This window comes from Zeugodacus cucurbitae, chromosome 2 (assembly GCF_028554725.1).
Source record: "Zeugodacus cucurbitae isolate PBARC_wt_2022May chromosome 2, idZeuCucr1.2, whole genome shotgun sequence".
Lineage (NCBI taxonomy): Eukaryota > Metazoa > Arthropoda > Insecta > Diptera > Tephritidae > Zeugodacus > Zeugodacus cucurbitae.
This window is the reverse complement of record NC_071667.1, coordinates 86592108-86615673: the sequence shown is the minus strand read 5'-3', so window position 1 is coordinate 86615673 and position 23566 is coordinate 86592108. Positions and strand designations below refer to the sequence as shown.

The 23566-nt window shown below is 38.3% G+C and overlaps 1 protein-coding gene and 1 long non-coding RNA gene across 10 annotated transcripts in view; both read left to right on the top strand.

The window, feature by feature from the left end:
• The window catches only part of LOC105214370 (octopamine receptor beta-2R), a 118755-nt gene extending 99799 nt beyond the window's left edge, over nucleotides 1–18956 (top strand). For 4 of the 9 annotated variants that reach the window (XM_011187750.3, XM_054226056.1, XM_054226057.1 and 1 more), the window contains exons 2-7: nucleotides 5191–7148; nucleotides 9981–10079; nucleotides 13335–13433; nucleotides 14511–14896; nucleotides 15819–15996; nucleotides 17163–18956. In XM_011187750.3, coding sequence (XP_011186052.2) covers nucleotides 6214–7148; nucleotides 9981–10079; nucleotides 13335–13433; nucleotides 14511–14896; nucleotides 15819–15996; nucleotides 17163–17478 — 2013 coding nt within the window. In that variant the 5' untranslated portion in view covers nucleotides 5191–6213 and the 3' untranslated portion in view covers nucleotides 17479–18956. Of the gene's footprint in view, nucleotides 1–2862; nucleotides 3144–5190; nucleotides 7149–9980; nucleotides 10080–13334; nucleotides 13434–14510; nucleotides 14897–15818; nucleotides 15997–17162 lie in introns of all 9 variants that reach the window. The other 5 variants (XM_029041742.2, XM_054226059.1, XM_054226058.1 and 2 more) reach the window with 3 other exon arrangements.
• A 2885-nt stretch (nucleotides 18957–21841) lies between these two features.
• On the top strand, nucleotides 21842–22605 carry LOC128919987 (uncharacterized). Its single transcript, XR_008470104.1, has 2 exons — nucleotides 21842–22295; nucleotides 22354–22605. It is a non-coding gene; the product is annotated as an uncharacterized LOC128919987 (long non-coding RNA).
• Nucleotides 22606–23566: the final 961 nt, after the last annotated feature.

Below are 23566 nucleotides of genomic sequence, written 5' to 3'. Positions count from 1 at the left end.
CCAGCAAACACAGAAATATTTTTGAATAAATCTCGATCAGAGCCAAACGGGAGAATTTATCTATTAAATCTGTGCACACTTCAATGGCCAGGCGTTGTTTATGTTTCATAATACTTTCGTAGCAAATCAATTAAATGGAATATTGTGTCAAACAGAGCGCTCTGTGTGTGTACAAAGCTGATTTCCATTTGCAAATATTTTGATTTTCAAATAAATTTGCTTATTTTAAACTCAAATAATGTTTATCTTTTAGTCTCGATGAATATACATATGCATGTATATATGAATACAAACGCAAATGCATGTTTACTGTCCATCAATCACTCAATTAACTCAAACACACGCACACACACACACACAAATGCGTGTTTGTGTATTTTAATGAAATGAAAACATTTGCAGCGAAGCAGATCTTAACAAGTAAATGAGCCCGTTTGAAATGTTTGAAATTGGCAACTGCTCGAACATTGCTTTGGTCATGACAAACGAACTGAACTAAAGGCGGTTGTTTGTGCGGCTGGAAAGCGCTTTTCAATCGAAATAAAGACATCAAAGCGGATATCTCAGGGATTGATCCACAAAGTATGTATTTGCGGTACATCTCACAGAGCAAAAGTGAGAGAAAGTGCGAAAACTGATCTCATGGGAAAACGATGTTCAAGAAGGAGAGAGATAGGGTGAGTTTAGAGACTCCACAAAGCATCATACATGACACTTTCAAATGTTTGAAGGAATTTCGGAAAATTTTAAAATTACTTCCATTCCAAGCAACGTGAATACTTCCGCTTGTTTTCGTATCGAAAGTCAGCCAAAAACAGCTATCAAAGAATTAATAATAGAAATGACAAGAAGACCACAGCGCATTTGACGTAGCCGGGCGTTGATGCGTTCACATACAACAACAAAGGCGCAAGAAAACGAAACACCAACATACAACAACACCACTTTGCCACCAACATTAGCAAGTTCATGTTTGCCATTAGTAGCAGGTGGGCGTGTCCTTGAGCAAACGCGCGCACAAACGAGAGCAAGCCATGAAAAATATATATTTACGTTGACAAAAATGCATATTTCATTGGCGAAGAACAGCGAAAATAACGAAAAAAAACCGTTGAACACTTTCGCAAAGTGGGATTTCTGAATTCGCAATTTTGCACAGCACAAAAGCCACAAAAACAACAAAAACGGCAAACAAAAAGTGCCAATTTAAATAAGAATTGTGAAGATAAATTATCCCATTCGCGCGCACACACACACACGCACGCACATATCGTAAGCAATGCCATTGACAATGGCAACGGTGAGTGCCAGCGTCTCTGCCTCTGCCAACGCCGCTGCACGCTGCCAATGTACGAGCAGCGTATGGCTTCCTCGGCGGTTGCCAAATCGTCGCTCGGCTGGCATTGCACTTGAACGCACGGAAGGCTATTTGCGTTGCAATTCGACGGTTTATCCACTTTTACCGCAATATTGACATTCGCACACCCCGACGCACCTGTTTGCTTGGCCTGACAATGCATACGTATGTTTGTTTGTATATTTACATCCGAGGAGGCATTTTATATATGTATGTCTTTCGATTTTATCTTGAAATATTAAACTCGAATCGGATAGCAAATATGCACACACACAACAAAAATAAAAGACAAAAAAATCCAGAAACCAGGAAGATATAGACACTCTTCTTTGGATTCACATTGCAATTCAATGCGAATTCGCTCAACTCAATCAGTTGAACCTATGCAAAAGACAGAACCAATCTTGTTAACATCGAATATATAATATAAATAAAAGACAGAAGAGTCCACACTCTTCTAAAAACCTTCAGTTTATTAAGATCTGCACTGATCATTTCCAAAATTTTGTATTCGGAATTGCGCTTTTCCCAATGTTATATTAGTTTAGATTGTAAGGCTATTACCCAAAAGGATACACACTTAGACTATGAGAGACTTTCCTTTGTGAAGTCAGAATCACATCCTTTGATTAGTTATTAAGACTCGGCAAAGCGGCCAAAAAGGGAGATCCAAGAAATCTTTGCCTCGATCTCGCAAAGGGGAGACGTTCAAGATGAAAATCAGGAGCTGATTCCATCTTAGCATTGGCCAATTGCCACCCATGTTAGAACCCCTACGACAAAGGAGGGATGCGAGCTTCGTAGACTTATTGCGGTTTATCTTAGACCAGCGCTTGCCCAGCTTAGCCGAGGCCCACCTGTCCAGTAGTAAACCACAATAGGATAGCGGGGCTTCTACATGTTACCATGATTAGCGTGCTTCCTAAACATCAATAGAATTTAATTTGGGCTTGGTTAGACCAAAACAAAGGCTAATTTAGCATTTTGCCTGGGTTCACAGTCAAGTGAAGGAAGAACAAAACCGAAACTTCAACAAACACAGTTCCAAAACTTTCAAATGTGCATTTTTGCTATCGTGTATCTATACATCGAATCGATTACGGAGGGTATGTAAGTAAATAAATAAATGAAATAAATGTGTGCCAAAAGAAATGAAAATGTTTTGTTTTAGAATATTTTCTCGCAAACCCAAATGTCAAAATGCGAATATTCGAATATTGAACAGCTACATACTGCAAGGGTTTGTTCATTCCCTCTTTTACGTTTTCGTTTTCATTTTCTTTCAGATTTTGAATTTATTGACCAGCAGCAGTTGGTCAGAACAACGAACACACACACACACATTCAAACACTCACAGATTCAAACTTTAGAGTAATATTTTTATAAAAAAATCTCATGGTTGTATTTATGTGACTTATAAAATAATTAAAAATATAATTTATTAATAGCATTTTTCAACTGTTCTCCCTCTCTCTCTCTCTCCCCCACTTTCTTTCTTCTCTAGCAAGCCAACGCCTTGGACGACTGCCAGAATGATCAAGTATAATGTTAGTGGTCGCTGCGACTACTGTGCTTTGCTGTGCTATGCTATGGATGGCTAAATGCTTAATTACGATGCTGATGATAATGGCGATGAGCGCGGGAGGAGCGAAGTGAGAAAGACACAAACAAGGCACAAGAAGCAGTGGCCACAAGGAAATGCTATAATTGTTGGACGCATTGCGCATTCAGACATATTCGTATGTACGACTGTATGCGCACATACAACAACAACAATCAACATTTGTAATATGTGTACAACAACAATATGTAGCACTATGTAACAACGGCGCTAAAAATATTAACAAAATTGTAGCAAAATAACGGCAACTTTTAGGCGACAACAGCAGAAATTACCTCATACAACAACAATAACAATTGTCGCATTTCCCACAGTTTTCAAAATTTCTTTATTCCTCGGCTAATATGCGTGTGCACCTGAATACATACAAACATATTTATATACCTCTTTCATTTTATTAGTGTAGAGACCCCACTGAGGAGACTGCGTTGTTTGTGTTTTTGCTTTCTGTGCGGTTTTGTGTGCGTTCGTGCGGGAATTTCGATAGCCACTTGGCTTTGAGAATCATTTCACGGTGACAGAGTCCTTTAATTACCAATTTATATTTGCTGACCGGGTGCAGAACGCACCGAAGATGAGATGACAAGAGTGTAGAGAAGGAGCAAGTGCGAAGAAGGCAATTGAACACACACAAACACATATACACACATTCACACACATAGCGTTCTCATAATCGAGCTACAACGCAATTTTTTTAAAAATTTAAACGAAGGCAAGAACAATTCGCTGGAGATTGTCGAACTCCGCTTATTGCTTCTAGTGGCCGCACTTTATATTTTAATTAGTGATCCAACGAAATAATATTATTTGTGAGCAAATGGCAAATGATTGAAGTGCCACTTAAGTGCTAACAACCAAAGAAACACAAACACACGCACACACATACATATATATATATATGGATAACACATACAGCTCATAAAAATATATAGATATGTGCAACTGATGGACTCGCAGAAAAATTAAAATAAATAAACCGAGCGTGGAAAACCGTAAAATCAAAATATTATTAAATATAAATGTATGTATGTATGCATGCATGAGTGTGTGTGTGTGGATATGTGAAAATAGCTCGGCCACGATGCGCCAAAAACGTGTGAGTTTAAAAAAACGAAAATAGCAAAATATTAAAATGACATTCTGACACTCCGCCAGTCTCCACGGGCCACCGGCCGCCGCCGCACAAACCGCCAACTCTCTGGGCCGCAACGCGCTTGTCCCACGCCAGGAGCCTCGTTTGACGCATTGACGCTTTCGCGTGGCCACATGTAGGCGCTGCGAGGCAAGTGCCAGGGTATGAATATGATTTGCGCATCTGCCCAGAATAAATCAATTCGCTGGCAAACACAGGGTGCTGATGGTGAAACTCGAGAATTGAATTGAATTTGTCATTACATCTCGACTCTTTTGTGTGTCGATATTAACGCCCATCTTTTAGGTCGACTCAGAAATGAGAAATTTGTCCAATTTGTGGGTTCTAATGCCAGTGAAAGCAAACCAAAGGGAGTTTCCTCATACTACAGAGTGCAAAGTCGATGGAAAATGTAAAATTATATAGAATCACACGACTAAAAGCCGGGAAATAAAATACTTTGCTAAGAAATATTAATAACAAGTCCCGCTAGGGGGAGATAGGGTTATATGTTTCAAGGGATCAGTGCGATGATATTGCATAGAACCTAAGATGTATGGTGTTATAACTCAAAATGTGCCACGAAACTGATACTTGCATTCTTGTTTTATCTCGACCAGTATTTTATGAGAGATCGTAGCAGAAAAATTAAATAAAATTGATAAATATCTCCAATTAGCCATCATGAATATACTGGCTTTCATGAACCTAGGCGTTCTTAAAGGAAATATAGTATAGTAGATGTGGATATCCATTTTCGAAAGTTAGTCGATTTATCAAAACAGTAAAATCTCTTGGATTTTAAACAAATGTGTAAACATATATATCCGTTATCTTACGAAGAGTATAAAAGTGCAGAGGAGAAAAATGTTGCTAAAGAACATTTTCAACTGATGAAGAAGTCAGAACTGTAATTATATTCCCCCGCAGACCTGAGAACTAATAGAGAGTGTGTAGAAAAAAGTAGGATACATATTCATACAGTTAAAGCCGGAAATTAGGAAATATATTAATATGTACACGAAGGAATCTTTATTTATTTATTTATTTACTTATTCATATTTAAAAATGTAAATTAGAGGAGACAGAACAATTTGGCAAGTGCAAGAGGAAAGGCCACGAACAAATGCGAAAACGACATAAACAAATTTATAAATTTTCGAAAAACGTCACATACATTCATAAACAACACGAAAACGACTAAAACAAAAGAAAACACCAAAGACAACAACAACTAGAAACAAAGCACAACAATAAAATTAAAACATTAAGAGCAATCAAGTTTGTGGCCAAGAGACAGTGATCATTAAAAGCAATAACAATAATAACAAAGAGCAAAAACAAAAATACACCGCCAATCATCACAAAATAGAAAAGAAAACAACAACAATAAACACAACACAACGGCCGAACACATCCAGCGCCTAGCCTAGCCGCAACCTAGCCACGTTCGCGGTGAAGGTGACGGTGACGGTGACAACTACAAACAACACGATACAACAACAATAAATAACATAAATAAATGACAAAAAAAATTTCAAAAACTACAACAACCACAACGAATAACAAACAACGTGTGAGAAGCAAAAGATTAGTTCAGCGTTGATGTTGTTGATGGCCGATGGACAGCGATGGCGGTGAGGGCGCGTCGGCACGCCTAGCAGCACTGGTGACGTGTGACACAACGACCAGGACGGCCGACAGCCGACGGTCGACAGACCACTTTCCACCATGCTGCCTGCAGTACAGTTCGGGGCGTAGAAAGCGTAACGCGCGTTCCAAAAGCGAACATTTCTGTGGCGGCTCGTCGACGACGGCACTTGAACGGGCGTCAGTGATAACAGTAAAATACCGTATTTAAAGAAACAAATTGTGACATTTCAGAGAAACGCAGCACAAACGCTGAAGTGGAATTATTGCAAATCGCAAATTTAATTCAAAAGTGCAATGGCCATTTAATGAAAGAAATTAAAGAATAAAAAATAAATTAAAATAAAAATAAAAATAAAAATAAAATTAGTGAAAAGTGTGATTTGAATTGTGAAATATTGTACAACTGATTTACCCAACTGAAAACATTTGTGCGAAAAGGTTGAAACAACATGTCTACCAATACTCCAACTATGCTTCCATTAACTCCAACAGCAACAACAACAACACCCAAACATAGCACAAACAGCCAAAGTGCAGTGCAAAGAACTACAAACGCATCGGCAACGCGTCGAAAGAGACGAAATGTGTGCAGTGAACTTGAACAGTGTAAAAGTAATCGAGTAGCGGTAAACGCTGCAGCAACAACAACAACACAAGTTGCAACGAACGAACAAATGGCGACAGCGCCAACAACAGCACCAACAACCCCTGCAACGACAATGCGTGGGCCAGCGCCGCAACTAGCCACAACGGCCGCGACGTCGGGCACAGCGATCACAACACCCCCACCGCCGCGATTAGCGTCTGCAACAGCGGTAATCACATCGGCAACTGCAGCGGCAACAGATACAGCCACCATGCACCAGCGACGACAGCACTGTCAGCGACGTGCAACTATAGCAGCAACAACACCAACAGTGACCGAGGCACAGAACAACATGACAAGCGCAACATCGACCCGTGCACGCGCCTGCAGCCTCGGCTTCAACCTCAGCACGGCTTTTGCGACTGCGCTTCTGCACACCAGCGTCGCAGTCGCCGCCGCCGCTTCAACACAGACTCAGACGCATCACAGCGTCGCTGCCAAGCACCACACGCCCCAGGCGCAGGCCGTGCTGGACAGCGGCATGCTGTCCCAACTGGACCCCAACACAACTTCCACGTTGCTGGGCTCTGCTGCCGCCACCATGACGCCGAGCAATTTCACACTGCTGGACGATGCTGGCGCCGACGGTGTGAAGGGCATCGACGGTACGAACAGCGGCGAGTGGTTCGACGTGGTGTTCTTGGTGTTCAAGGCGTCCCTCATGCTCTTCATCATAATTGCGGCCATTTTTGGAAATCTCCTTGTCATTATCTCTGTGATGCGGGTTAGAAAATTAAGGTAAGTGGAAACCGAATATGTCTACCTGTTTCATTTGTAATTTTATTAAAACATATTGCACCGGACGGTTTGCTATTCTCGTAGCAATTCCTCCTTAAGTATAATCAGTAAAGGAAGTTAATAGCATCTCTAAAACAAGAATTCCAGAAATAGCACTCAGTCTTTGCATGGTTGGAAATTAGTCTCAATCGAGAGATCCAAGTTCCCTTAGCAATTAAGATCGATTCACCCAGGCCTTTCTTCATTGCCATAGTCCGCTTCTTCCGCTCAGAATATTTCTTTTTATGTAAATAATAAATTCGACTAGAGGAATTCATTCTTATTCGGTGACTCATGAGTCCTTCGCCGAATATCAAAGCCCAAAAGATATTGTCCCAATATATTCGGCTTTGAAACTTTTGTGCTAACACTCAATACCAAACTACAATACAAAACTATACTTTCTTTAAAGCGCGTTCTTTAATTTCAATTATACATCAGACTCTAGAAAATCGTATGCTTTTATTAGTAAGTTCGGAGGGATGGTCATTTATGGAAATCTAAGATTGTCGACAAGCGAGTCACATTAGCGTTAATTAACAAAAGGAAAGACCGTTTACATGCATACACACTGAAGTGGAATAATTGCTAATTTCACTTAATTATTGGCAATACTGAAGGCCTTAATGCCGTTGTCAGCCTTGAAAAAAATTAGAATTTCTCTAAGCATCGTGCGTTTTCGCTTATTAAAGCTGCAGTGCCAGCAGGCAACGCCTCGAGCACGCTTCGATGGCGAAGTGACTGATTCGCCAACGTTGGTAGAGACGCTTTGAGGGATTATTTTGTGCGCGTTGTCTACGAAACACTCGCGGCTACACAAGCGTTCAGCTTTCAGCTTTAAGCGATGAGTTGCGAGTTGGGATGGCAAATTCAAAGGCGAATTTCATTTAGCAAATAAGATTCAGAGACTCAAGTGAACATCGACCATGTACTCGTATGCAGCCAGAAAAACAAAAACAAAGAGCAGCAAATACAAACGGAAATGAGCTGGCTCTGTTTAAGACATGCCGAAGGCAGCGTAAAGGATAATTAATGTAGCCGATTAGTTTCGGTGGTGTGATGTCGCTTCTTCTACCGCGACCTTGAACAAGGAGGCTTCCCTATTATTTTTCCTCAATTTATTCATTTTTTTCTGCACTGCATTTCCTTCGTTCGTTCGTTCGTTCGTTTGTTTTTTCTTTTATCTTCACCACATATCTGCTCTTATGAATCGTATAAATCATTGGCATGGCACGAATATGTGGAAGATAAGTGTGCATTTTTTCAACATGAAACACAGCCTGTCCTATCTCAAGGCTATCACTGAATGTTCTTCATTTTGCTACGGTGGTACATTTTTGTACATGGTGAGGACCTACCAAACCCAGTAGCGGGTTCTTTCATTAGTAATTCGTACACCAGGCTTCCTTAATAAAATGGAGATTTATAGATTTTTTGTTTCTTGAAATTGGTATAGAAGATATATAATTCGCTTGGAAGAGGCATTCTTGAAATGGCTCCTATTCAACTGTGCAGAATCACAGGTAGATTTACACATACGCATTCTTATACTGCCTAAGGGAAATAGTAAACTAGCAAACGGGATCCATGAATCATGTTCATAAGGCCTTTTCAACTATCCTACAAAAATAATAAATGTAGTCTACAATAACGCGATTTATTTAGTTTATAAAAATGTTAGCTTATTCATTCAAATATTGAAAATATTACAACAATTATAGAAATACAAATATTCCACCACATGATTCCTACAAAATCCGAAGAGATACCGATCAAAATTCTTGAAATCCACTTTTTTCGAATTCACCAAATGTCAAGTGCCAGCAGCGAACCGTTTGTCAAATCTGTTGGAATATTCAAGGCGACCAGCGCCGTTTAGATGTGTACGAGTATGTGCCCGTGTATGCTTATAAAAAATTCGCTGAAAGATAATCAGTGGCGAAAAAATAAATAAATAAATATTAATATTTCATTTGCGGCGCTGAGTAAATGCCAGCGCACACACTTCTTCAGATCGGTGGTGCTTGGGGATCAAAGAGACTATACGCGCGGGAATGGGTTTATGGAAATTTTCGAAAGCTTTTTCGAAAGTGAAATGTTGGCTCTTACGCAATTCAATAATTTTCCACTTTAAATGACAGATTTTATTGAAATGCCTTGGCCATTAAACACTTTTATTAGCGTTTTTATTGGACTGCTCTCTCTCTATATCTCTCCCTCTCTCTCTGTTATGCAACACATTTGAATTAATCCACCATTTCGCATAAAATTTAAAGTGCGAAAACTAAGCATCACATGACCATTCGTTTCAACATTTTTGACTGTGGCAAAGCGACGAGCGAATATTTCTTGGATTCTTAGAATAGGAATACTGTAACGAACCGCAACGAATGGCGTTACGCACGAGCAGCATTCACGAGTAGTTAAATTGCTTAATGATGCTACTGCCACATCGCATGAGACACTACACACTCGTTCGTATGTGCTCGTGTAAGACAAAGTGTAGGCCGACAGAATTAGCGTTTATGAGCTCGTTAACAACGCACTGGAGGCTACAAGCTTTTCGCTTTAAGCTACATCTTTCGCAATTTTCTTCTTCTTTTTTTTTACTTTTCACACTTTTCTTGTTGAATTCATTACAACATAAAGGCGCCTACTAAGACACGTCTTTATGAGTACCTCAAACGTTCATCTGACAAGTACTATGGACTAGTCTCAAGTACAAGATGACGATATTGTCTTTATATACTGCTATTTATATCACGCTTTATTTCCATTTTCATGTCTTTGCAGAATCATAACGAATTACTTTGTAGTGTCCCTGGCTATGGCCGACATTATGGTGGCTGTGATGGCTATGACGTTTAACTTCAGTGTTCAAATAACTGGGCGGTAAGTAATCGAAGAAACCTAAAAAAGTTGAGTGATTGCATGAATGCTAGTTGCAGAAGTAGATTTAGTATTGCTTGAGACGCGACCTCCGAAATAACGCTTTCATCTTAAAAGATGCCGATTTAAATGCTTATATGTGTATTATTGTCTGTAAGTATTGTTCATCGAAAAGACTTTCTCCAACCTCTGAAGACTTCTTATGAGTTGTGAGTTTCCGAGACCGCTTATGATGAAGCAGACATGCGTTTGAAGAGTAAATGCGCGTCTTTCAATTCGCTAACTTTTAATGTCTTAATCTAACTTAGCTGCTATTTAAGTTAGCTTACATGTAATTTGGCTTAGCACAAAGGCAGTTGGAGTTGCCGTAATCAGCAAAGTTTTAAAATCCAAATAATATTTTAGCAAAGTTTAATTACACATAATATTTAATTGCTGTACCGCATGCGTAAATATTTGTATCTATGTTTGTATGTATCTCAGTACTCAGTACGGCAAAACAAACCGACAGGCTTGCCACATGTTTCACTTATTTGCAAGCAGTTAATATTAAAAGCTATAAAAGGTGGTAGGTAGAGGTAAAGCTCCAGCAAATGATGCCACGCCGAATTTGGTTGTATAGTAAAATGGTTTTAGCTCTTCAAAACTCAATGTTGGCAACCCCAAACCAGCGAGTGTGTCCCTGCTTGCTTGCTCGGTGTATTCACTTGCAACGCAATCCGCCGTGTTCACAAAGTTTCATGTGGAATTCATAACTTTTATCACAGCTTCTCAACGCTTTTAGACAACACTTTGCACAACATCTCAGCGAATTCCCAGCGCGTTTGGTTGCAGCTTCGTGCTGCGTCGTGTGGGTTGCGAAATTAAAAATGCAAATTGCAAACAGCTGCAAGTACTTCCTTACAATTTCCTATTTGCTCCTCGCAAGGCTCATTGAAATATATAGTCTGTGTGACGCAAATACCAACAACAACTTTGGTGATTGCATAGATGGGCTCTAAGTTGTATTACAAGGACTCGAATTCACCTTTACAACTGCAGAGTTTGTGCTTTCCAATCGGAATATGAAACACTGATATTCCATTACTTGTTAACTAAAATCTGCGTTACTTTTGAGTGAATCTCCGTTACCTCTCAGCATGCGAACACTTTCCTCATACAGTTCCAGCTTCCAACTTTTCACCGAGTGATTTACAAACAATGGAAGTCCGATGACTTTACTCTTGTTCTTTCATTTTTAAGTTTTTAATTACAATGGGTTTTTAAATGGCTTTGAGGTCTACACTATTGGCTGATCACAAACTTCTCGTGAACTTGCATATCTGGTGATAATGTTGTCAAAATTCGCAACTTGATTGCGGTTCCTCACTGCTTCTCAATTTCCAAGTCCAAGTTTTTCTATGAAGTAAATGAATTTGGAATATTAGTTGCATATGTCAGGAATGTGAGACATCATCAGCATTCCACAGAGGTTTTTGTATTTTATGCTGATCATTTAGATCATCTGTATGAAGTCTCTAGTAATAGTCTCTGTAATATCCTTCGCATTTCAAAAAGATTCGATCTGATTCCGATTTCCATAAACACCTTATCAATTTGAAGTAATATTTGGCACAAATTTTTGCCTCGGCCAGTCAGCCCCTCAAGTCACTTTACAAAAACAGAATGTCAAACACATAGGAATATAAACAAATGGCGTTACTTCCAGCGACCCAATTACAACTGATTTAAATCAAGTCAAACTTCTTGCCAAGCTTCATAGACACACACATACTATGTAAGAGACAGTTCCACTCTCCTTGACAGGCAAATTTATTATCAAAGCGCTGGCACGTCGCAGTCAAAGAAATTTTTGCTAGACTTCATATGCCATTACCGAAAACCCCCGACATGCACACACGCCGCACACACAGACTGCAAAGTGTCTTCTGGCAAGGCGTGTGCGCTAACTGCCATTGTCATCGTTGCGAGTATGTTGTCTGCCCGCGCTCTCCCCTCTATCTATTACCCAAGCTCCACGTATGTACAAGTAATCAGCACCTGCTTGTCGCCAGGTGACGAATACGCGGGTAGAAAAAAGAACGAAAATGTCGGAACGTGTTCCTGCAATTGAGCCATTGCTTGCAGTTCGGGTGTAAACACACAGACACACACACACCCAAACACACTCCTATAAGTATGAGATTGTGAATATGTGGGTCCGCTGGCAGCGTTCGCTGCGTCCCAATTCTTCCGCTTGGCTTTGCATTTACCGACTGCGCCAACTTTTTCAGCATTTTTTGCCAACAGTCCTTAAACTTTTTTGCTCGTACAATTTGCTTTATGGCCATTTTTGTTTCCTTTTGCTTTGCAACTTTCGCGCGATTCTCGTTCATTTCGCGAAACGGTGCTATAGATCGCAGATAATGAGTTGTACGAGCACGCTGGACTGACTCCATCGAGTACAAGAATGCAAATTGTGGCGCGCGCTCGTAATAAGCGAAGTGGCAGCGCGACTGGCGGCGCAACCAGGGGGACACGCGGCTTTCGGAGCGCGTGCGGAGTGCAAAATGCAGCGTGCGCTTTGCGTTGCTTGAAAACTTTGGCAAATTAAATGATTATGACATTGTTGGAAATTCTCCAAAAAGCGCGTGAATATAAAACTCTCACTTTCAGGCGGCAAGTGGGGCTGAAATTGCTGTGACACAATGAATATAGTCATGAAAATATTCCTGGTCAAAATATGCAAAAAAATACTCACAGCTAAAATTGGCAAAATGATTTCAGCTAAAGGGAAGATGAGATGGCTTGAAGAGAATATGAAAAGGAAATTTAAGAAAATGGGGAACAGGGAGATTAATAAAAGTGTAGAGGCAATAGCTTGGAGTGTTTGTATTGAACTAAATGATAGAACTAAGAGAAATGGTAGAAGAAGCAGAGAAATGTCGATTTTAATAATCTATTGAACACTTCGAAGGATAGTGGTAAAACTGAAAAAAAAAAATAATATTCATTAATATCGCATTTATATTAGCGCTTCGGCGTTTCAAAGTACACACGGCGTGTGAGTAACATAATAAGCTGCAATGCACACACTAAGTACTATACTGATGAAAGACGTTTATATTTATTATAAATTTTTAAGGCAGTTTGTGATACCGAATATTCTAACTGCTGGTGTGCTAGAAAACACAATTTCAGGCTTTTAATGAGGCATGTGATCCCGGAGAATATTTTATTTGTTCTAATATTTATAAATTCAATACTTTTCAATTTCAGTTGGAATTTTGGAATATTTGTCTGCGATCTGTGGAACAGCTTGGATGTTTATTTCTCGACAGCCAGCATTTTGCATCTGTGTTGCATCTCCGTGGACAGGTGAGTCTTACGAATACTACTGTGTTGACGAATCATATAAGTTACGGGTATAAGGCGAAAAGTTTGTGTGCGAGTGTAATAAAAATTGCGGCCACTAAAGATACTACGGAGAAATATCTTTAAATCTCAAGTTGAATTCCATGCTTTTCCATGTCATACTTTCACAATCTAATCCATTTACAATGACGCCTGTTAAATAAAAAAAAGTCAATTGACCGCAATATGGAATGGGTCCAACAAGCAGTTGTCATATGTCAAGCGAAAAAATCCGCGCCAAATTCACCCATTCATCAAAATTCAATTTCATTCAGACATATGTCAAGAAGCACGGAATTTATTATTAGCATATTTGACAAATATATACAAGCGCAATATATTGGCATTAAAGTGTTTGTTGGTAGGTATGTGTATGTTTGTCAACAGAATCAAATTTCATTCACCACACAAGTGTGCAGCTAACACACATTCAAACGCACCGTTGTCTACAGCTATTCTCCATGAGAATGAGGTGGAAGAAGCGAAGTAGAAGAAGAATCAGTAAATAAGACGATGATTTTCTTAAACGAATTGAAGTATTCACATATGTCAGCGCACACACAAGTCGAGTGTGCGGAATGAAATGGAATATGCCAATTCATGAGACAGAAATGTGACCTAGCACAACTGTCGCACTTGCAACATGCCGCACATGACACACGACGTTGCCGAAAAATATGAGTTTTTGTGTTTCGACTTGGAAAATACACATAAACATACACAGTTTGTAGTAAGAAAGCTAAACAAGTCAAAAATTGCCTGACTTACACAGCACATGCTCATAAAACAATTGCTGCAGCGCTTGAACTGAACTCTAAAGAGTTAAACCAAGCATAAATACACAAGTAAACTATAGACTCTACTGCAAATAGAAGTTTCAAACAACATTTTGCAGATATTATCAATACGAGTAGAATCGATTGCTACGGCAGTTAGGTAGATCTCTTCACGTTTTTTTCATGTACAAATCTTCATCCTTATCTCTTCTCTATTTGACATTTTACCAAAATTTTAATTTCTTTCTAAATTTCTCATCTGCAGATACTATGCGATTGTGAAACCGCTCAAGTATCCGATAAATATGACCAAACGCGTGGTGACCATTATGCTGATAAATACGTGGGTCTCGCCGGCACTGCTCTCCTTCCTGCCCATATTCATCGGTTGGTACACGACCGAGGAGCACATGAACTTCGTGAAACGACATCCCGATCGCTGCGAATTCATTGTCAACAAGCCGTACTGTGTTATATCGAGTTCGATTTCCTTCTGGATTCCATGCACCATTATGATTTTCACATACTTGGCGATATTCCGGGAGGCCAATCGCCAGGAGAAGCAAATGATGGCGCGTCAGGGCAACGCGATGTTGATGCACCGCCATTCGGAAGATGCACGCACCAGCGTTGGAGTGAGCAACAGCACAGGTATGATAGACACAATTCAAATTTCTCCACCGAAATTACTTTGAAATATCCCCTTAATCACCAACTTTGTGGCAACTCTGTAGGCTCGCAAGCTGCAAACACAATCAAATACTCGCATTTAAAGCTAAAACTCAGTGCTTTGTGTTTTCCTTGCAACCCTTTAAGTGAGTTTTAGGCAGTGGTGTGTGCCTGTAAAAACACGGTAGAACACAGCTGCGAGTCCTGCCTCAGCTAATGGCCAGGTGAATGCTAGCACGTTGTGGGCCGCATTTGTGTGCTGGCAACATTTAATGGCCAAACTTTTTCAGGCTCAAAATATTCCGAAGATATATTACAAGCTGTACGCTATAAATATTACCGCAGTAGTTGCACGAGTGCGATGGCAGGATATACGCCATGTAGGTATACTCAAGAGCTGAGGTGCACATTCTGTGCTTGGCATTCGACGAACTCATTTTCGTAGCGCCTTTGTTTTGTAACGGCTTAACAGCCTTGGAAGGCAAACAAAACAGGCCAAATGCCAAAGCAAACAACTCAACGGCCAGTCAGGCAGCGGCTGGTGAAGGCGTGAGTTGGACAGCACCCAAATAAAGTGTGACTTCTTCACTTCCCAAATGGGTGGCTTTTGGTTTTTTCTGAGGCCACTAAAACTCTGTGGAGGCCTCAGGCATTTCACTCTTCGCCATATTCGCCTCCTCTGCGGTGGCCAATCGAGTGGGTAGCGCCAATGAATGCGCGTTAAAAGCCAAAATTTGCTGAAAATTATCGTGAGATCGGAAGTTTTTCGCAACGCGTAACTACTTCTCTAACTTGTACTACTGATAAATCCGCAACAAATACGCGTATTCTTTGTTCATTGTTGTTTTTGTTTTTGGTTTTGTATTGTTTCTCTTGTTAACCGATTTGTTTTGCATTGCCGCAGGTGAAGCGCTCAGCGGCTCCGGCTCATCGAAAACTTTGACGCTGCACGAAGTGGAGCAGGACCACACTCCGACAAAGGATAAACATTTAATCAAAATGAAACGAGAACACAAGGCTGCCAGAACTCTGGGCATAATTATGGGCACATTCATCGTCTGCTGGCTGCCATTCTTCCTTTGGTAAGTCTTTATGTGTGTGAGCAACTTATGAGTGTACTTTGGTGAGATTTCAAGTGAATTACAAATGAAAATGACTCGCATCACTCGGAGTTTGGCAACAATAACTAGTTTATAGTATTTTACAGTTATTAATATTGTTTTAGCAGCTGGCTTTTGCAAAAATAATAACCATAAATTAGTCCGATGGCACAACAATCAGGCACTCTAATAAATCATATCCATATCAACAGCAATGGCTTCTTATACCCGACCGAGGTGGTATCTCCCTACTCACATATATTTCTAAATACTTTATCAGCGAGTTTGTTCTGAAATATAAGTCATATCCGCAACAGAGATACACCTGGCGTCAGAGAGTACCTCTTGATCTCTTGACCTCATCTGCTGATCTGAAGCCAAGTTCGGAATTTTTAATTTGCATATTTCTCCTCTATATTTCCCTGCCACTAATTGCAGTGTGTTCTTTAATATTCAATTTATATTGACCTTGCATAATCAAATTCACTCCCATCGATAATACCTTAAAGTTACCTCTTTCGCCATCAATACCCTCATCTTTTTAATACAACATCCTGCTAATTAAAATACTCTCCAACTATTTGCAACGAATTTGAGATAACTTCCATTCGACTTATTTTAAGTTATTTAAATAGCGCTAAGAAGTGAAAAGGCCGCCGGCGCTTTTTTAACTGATCAAAAGCACTACTTTCCGCTGATGCTTGAGTGGGAGAAGCGCAGGAAGAGAGAAAACGTATAAGAAGCCTGTGGAAAAAGTGGAGTGAAGTAATCTTCACGAATTCTCTTCTCGCAACTTTCTTTCCATTTCACTGAATTAAAAATGTATCGAATTTCAATTTTCGCTAAAAGCATGTGTAGCGGAGAGGAAAAGAAACGTTAACTTTCGACGATTTTATTAACATTCCGCAAAGTAGCAAGCGGAAGCAGGCGAGGGATAATAAAGCAAGGAAAGAGTTGCTAAAAGCATTTTTCTGCAATGCGCACTTTTCTTATTTACTTTAAAAAACTAAAGTACACACCCTACTTCAGCCACATTGCGCTCAAATAATAGAAATGAAAAGTTTCCAAATTATATTTACAGTTACAGTGCAAGTATTGCAAGTATCGCAACCGAAAATTAATCTCCACCATTCTCCCACTCATTTCAGGTACACCATCACCAGTCTGTGTGACTTGACCGCGCCGGACATTGTGGTCGCAATACTCTTCTGGATCGGCTACTTCAACTCCACGCTCAACCCACTCATATACGCTTACTTCAACCGCGAGTTCCGCGAGGCATTCCGCAACACGCTGCAATGTCTCTTCTGCAACTGGTGGCGGGATCGCGGTCTGCCGCTCGACATCGACATACGACGCTCCAGCCTGCGCTACGATACACGCGCCAAAAGCGTCTACTCCGAAAACTATTTGAGCGCCAGCCAGCCACCGAGGCGTACCAGCCAATTGGTCGACAGCTTATAATACAGTCGGGATGATTCGCTGTTGTCGGTGGCGCGCACAACGCCACAGCGATCCACATCGATGCAGCTGCTGCCAACCCAACAGTCCATGCAGTTGACGGACACCACGCCAGTACGCGCTACCGGCAGCGGCATGCACCAGTTGGCGCCGCTCCCACTGCCGTCGTATGTCGGCAAACGCCTGCTCCAGATCAAGCCTGGTGTTGGACACGATTTGAATGGCGGCGACATGCAGAGCAGGGGAGGCGCACTTGCGAATGCCGATGTCGGTGATGGCGAGGATGATGAACCGCAACAGATACAGATCGAAATACCGTTGGCCTATGTCAAGAAGTGGAACAAAAGCAATAAAACAACAACAACAGCAGTAACCGCAGCCACGGTCAATAGCACAGCGAGCACAGCGTCGACCACAATAACAACAACAGTGACAACACCGAAAGGCACCGAAAGACACGAGCACACACTCGTTTAGGGAAAACTCGCACAGCCATATAGGCCAAAGTAAGGGGACGGTAGTATTATGGATGGTCATCGCGTACAAATCGCGTTGAATACTTTGTATGTATGCATCAAATAACCGCCGCAGCTATAAAATATTACCATTTTCATGAGCAAGTGGCGCAAAGTGCAAGAACTATTCTTTTAAAAAAGATCTACAAAATCCTTTGAATTCACCTTTATTTAGTCTGAAGCGTTCTCGGAGGTATTATACCTATAGGATATCAAGAGATTAAGAGGCTAAAGTAAGAGGCTTAGGAGTAGGCAGGGGATATAGTATAGCGTGAAAATGCGCATTCTTTTTGCTGTTAAAATAATTATTCTTGAATTTTTATGGTTCTTTAAGTTTGTCTTAATAATCTAGAGAATTTTGTTCAAAATCGTTTTCGATCGAACTTTTAGCCAACTTTTTGCTTCACTTAATTATCAATTGTATTCAACTCAAATAAAAAATAATAAAGTGAGAAATTTTTAACGGAGTTGATAAAGTAGGAATTTCTTCATGCTTCAGCTTCAGCCTGAAAGTCTTTAAAATTATTAACACATTCTGATCGAATTACTTTTTCCATGAAATACCCGGTATGCGCATATGCTTTGGCCGCATTTAAACGTGCCATAATCAGTAATGCAATTTATAATACTTTTTGCAGTTGCACATTAATCCGCGCGAGCGTACTCGCTGAGCTTCCTTTTGCCGCCGTGCAACATATGTATTTCAATATTCCATGGCAATGCGCATTTTTTTGCGTCGGATTCCCAATTAATTAGTAAATGTGCACCTGAATTAGCAGCAGGTATCGCGCCATCTGCGGCAGCAGCTGGCGTCGGCGTCGGGACATTTTAATCAGACAAAAGCTTTTTTGCGGAAATCAATCCTCAAACAGCGCTGACATTGCCATGCAAAAACCGTTATCGAGCGCACTTTCCGATAGAATTTATATTTTATTCAGCAATGCATTGCACTCACATACAAACCAACTAATAAAAAATACACCGTTATGTAATCACTTGCAATTAAACGTGGGTGTGTGTGTGTGTGTGAAATTAATACTCACCATCTCCCAAAAGAATTTTAAACATTCTTCCCTTGTTGATTTAATCACTTCACAATTGTATTTAAAGCTAAAAAGCAGCAACAACTGCGCTCGTGGCAAACGGTGTTTCCAAATGTTATTATTATTTAACAAAACCGAAAAAAGCCGAAATACAAAAAAACGCAATGAAGCATTTCGCAAATAAACGATTTCATTTTAATGAGAAAATTACTTACACACCTGTTTGCACACGTAGTACTTACACATGTCCACATAAATATTTGATGCATATATACTCACATACATACATTCATACATACGAGGTATTATGTACATACAAAACATCCATGGACATTGAGCGCATTCATGTTTAACCGAATGGCAAACAATGCTAATTAGCTAATTAAAAAAGTATGCGAATTAAGAAGAAATGTAAATTACATCGACGCCAGTAGTTATTCCCGAAGCGGCGCGCGTGTGTGTGTGTGTGCCGGACGCGGTTTATTAACATTTAAGCAAATTGTTAAACACGTTAAGCATGTGAACACATTTAAATTATTGACGGACATGCCAAATGCCAAATCAAAATAGTTTCACTCAATTACATAATATTGTAAAATGTGAAATGTAAAATGTCTATAGTTCATTGACTGCTAGGAAATAAGTAAATTTTTCACTACGAAAATACTAATGATTTGTGAGCAATAAAATTCAAAAAATAAATCGAAACTGAAATAGCAAATCTTAAATATTTACAAAATATATTTGAACTCATGCAATTCTCATACTTTTGTTATCAAATAGCATTTCATAATAGGAAAGAGGGAAAGAGCTTTCATTATTATATTTTTTGAATTTCACCATTTTCTCTTTTATCATAATCCGAGTGACTTTTGCTTTTCCTACAAAATTTGGCTGATTTTGTTCGAGAATTTTATTGCAAATGATTTTCACGAAAGGAAGTACAATGGCTGCAATACAAAAATAAAAATCTTCCCGAGCTTTAACGCTGTTCAAATACTCCTTTCACTTAAATTCATGGAAAAAAAATCGAAATAAGTTTTGGCTTAAATTCTGTCTGGTTCATGCGATCATTGAGATCGAAGAGAGCACGGTGGGAGAGTAGATTAAGTGAACTTTGCGAGCTTTAATACTTTTATGATTATACTGACACTTCGAAATTTGGGCACATGTAAGCTCCCTCTTACCGAAATTGCACCAAAGCTACCATGACAAAATCGCGTTCAAATATTTTCTATTTCCGAACTTTGCTCAATCGTTTCACATTTAATTTGAAAAGCTTCGAAAAGCTTACTAAAAGCTGCCAACTTACATATATCAATTCATATTTAGGGGTTTGTTGCATTACTCAAAATAAAATAAATTAAAACATAGAAATAATACTAACAACAACAGCAATAAAATTAGCTTAACTAAGTTACAAGCGTAGGAGACTTATTATTATTATTTCAGCAGTAATTACAAAAAACAAAACCAAAAAAAAAATCAACAAACGAAAGTATATAAAATAACCCAAATATACGTATGTAATTAGATGAGAAATGTAAAAAACTGAATTAGTGACAATCGAAAGCAATAAACATTAGGCAACATTGTTAGTGTAAACTGTTTGTACATATGTATGAGTACTCTAACTAACTATTATAGTTATTTATAAAATAATATTTGTTTAGTGAAAAAGTGAGACTAATAACAATTAACATAATTTATTTATGTTAATTAAATATTACTAACATCCAAATGAATACACTAGGTACATAATTAATTGTAAGAAATACGCATATGAAAATTACAAAAACAAAAACAAAAAACCAAAAATAACAATAATTATCATATTAAAATATTCAAAAATGTACCACAAATAGAAATCAACAACCATAAATTTTAGTTAAGCTCTAGTGAAAATTTCAAGTAATTACAATGAAATAAAGTAGCGCAAAGATAAACAACCAAATCTTAAGCAACCTATATAATGTATATTGTATATCGTATATGTAACTATTATAAATGTTGAATGTGTATGAGAGCGAAACTCTCGAAATAAATTCAAAAGAGGACTGTAAAAGAATTATATTCAAAATTTAGGAATCAAAATGAAAATAATTGTACTTACTTGCCATAGACTGCTCCGGTAGTGGTTTTACGAGAGCATAATCGTACAACAAAATACGTAAAGGAGAAAATCTTCCAAGAAACTCGTAGTTCTTTTAGATCCAAAACATTAAACTTCAAATCGAACCAAATCAAATAAGCAATAACGGTTGTTCCACCAACACAAAAACAGAGTATAGATTATTTGAATATTATTGCATTAGTAGTCATTAGAATACAAATAAAACAATTACCAAAGTAAAGAATATTTGTCATTGTGGCTTCCAAATAAATTAAAAAAGTTATGTTGACAGTTATCCATAAAATGAGCTTTCACTCTCGATTTCACTTGGATTACTTTTTAGTACTATCCTCAACCGAAATTCGAAAATATTCTCAGCGAGTAGATTCAAACCTTCGAATGACATTTGTCGGCAATACATTTTGGTGAAAGTAAAACAAACAATCAACTTGCTGCGTAGAACTTTACGAAAGCTTTTACATTTGAACGCTCTCTTTAAAAGCTTAAATTGTGTTGAAATTCATGGTGTGTTATCTACAATGAATGAGCTTTCATCAAACAAAAAATAAAATCAGTTTAAGCGTTCCAGTTGCCAACGAGAAGTTTGCGTTGCAATTCCTGGAATTAAGTTGACTGGGTAGCCACCAAAGCACGGCTTGCAAATCGCTTTATAAGTCAGCAACTTGATTCGACAGAAATGTGATTTTGTGATGCAAATAACTGTGACTCAAATGCTTAGTGCAGTAAAAAGCTTGAAATATACCAAAGCGAAAGTTTTCGATTCGGAGAAAGTTTTATTAGTGGATTCAAATATATTAAAATTTAAAAGAGAAAATCTGTAGGAGTTGTACTACGAGCAATAATTCCAATTTTTCACTCACTTTCTAATGGGAAATTTATACAATAACAGCAAATTAATAAATAAATAACAAAAAACACTTTAAATGAACATGAAAGCCATCGGGAATTACGGGAATAAATATTTGCATTAAGTGAAATAAATACGGAACTTCAGCAAATAAAAAAAAATGTGCAAAAAAAGGTGTGAATTTTGTTATTTTTTTCATAAATAATTTGAAGCTTACTTTGACAAAGTGTAATTCTGCACCGCAGCCAATAACTCAATGATTTTTTTACCAAAACTGCTGAGTGAGAATTTGTGTGTATTTAGATTAATTAGTTAATTATTCGTGTGTGGTTTTTTCAGAGCATGCAATGACAAAATGATTCATGCAAATATTTACACTGGGAAAAATAGTCGTGAAATTGGTAGGAGCACTAATCAAACAGAGCGTTCAGCGAAGCGAGGCCAAACAAAAAACAAACTCATAACAACAACACTTTTTTATTAATCAAACATAAGTTTATTTATGAAATAATATTTCCTGTGCAAATGTAATGTAATTACAAATAAAAAAAACAAAATTTTTTTATTTCATTTCACGATGCTAGTCGCACTTCAACTAACCAAATCGGTTAATAACAACAACAAACAACACACAAAAACAAAAGCGCATTCAATCAAATTGAGTTTGAGTTTGTACCTTAGGTACATAAGGAAGCTATGCTAATCTTATATAACATAAGCATGTATATATATGTACGTATGTACGAGTATAAGTCTGTAGATATTTTTGTAATGTACTTTTTGTAACTGACCTATACTATAACCGACCGACGGGAGCAACCGCATCAAATATGAGTGTATGACGGTGTCATTTCAAAAATGAGAGAAGTCATAGAAGTTAGAAATACTTCCTGTGTTTGTTGTGTACAATAACAAAATATATATATATTCGTTCATTAATATTTAGTGAGATAAGTGCATATATTTTTAGGTGTTATAGACATTTTGTATATATATGTATGTATGTAAACCATAAATTATTTATTGCTATACTACTACATAAAACATAAAACATAAAACATAAAAATAACGTATTTATTTTGTTAGCTGTAAATTTCTACAAATAAGTGAGACACATTACTAGCAATGGACTATTAACTATTTAACAACTAAACTATAAAAAATTAACATACATATACAACAACAACATTGAATTAGTGAATATATATATGTAAAACATTAAAGAATACAATAATTAATAATGCAAAAACAACAGAAAAATTAATGAATAAAACAAAGCATACAAAATGACATAGAGCATAGAGTTTTATTCAAGAGTTGGGTATTTTGTTTCATCGATTCGCTAATTGCAAAGAATAATTCAGAGGTTTAGTGAGTTCGAGGCCCTGGCGAGTTAAGACTTATCGGCAACTAATTTCTTTTTCAGCCTACATATTCTTCTATTCTTTATAATGGAGCCTTGACACATTTTCCATTTCATTTTCATAAATCAGGCACCGAGTACTCAATAGGAAATACTCACTGCTCGGCTATATACATACGTACATTTGAA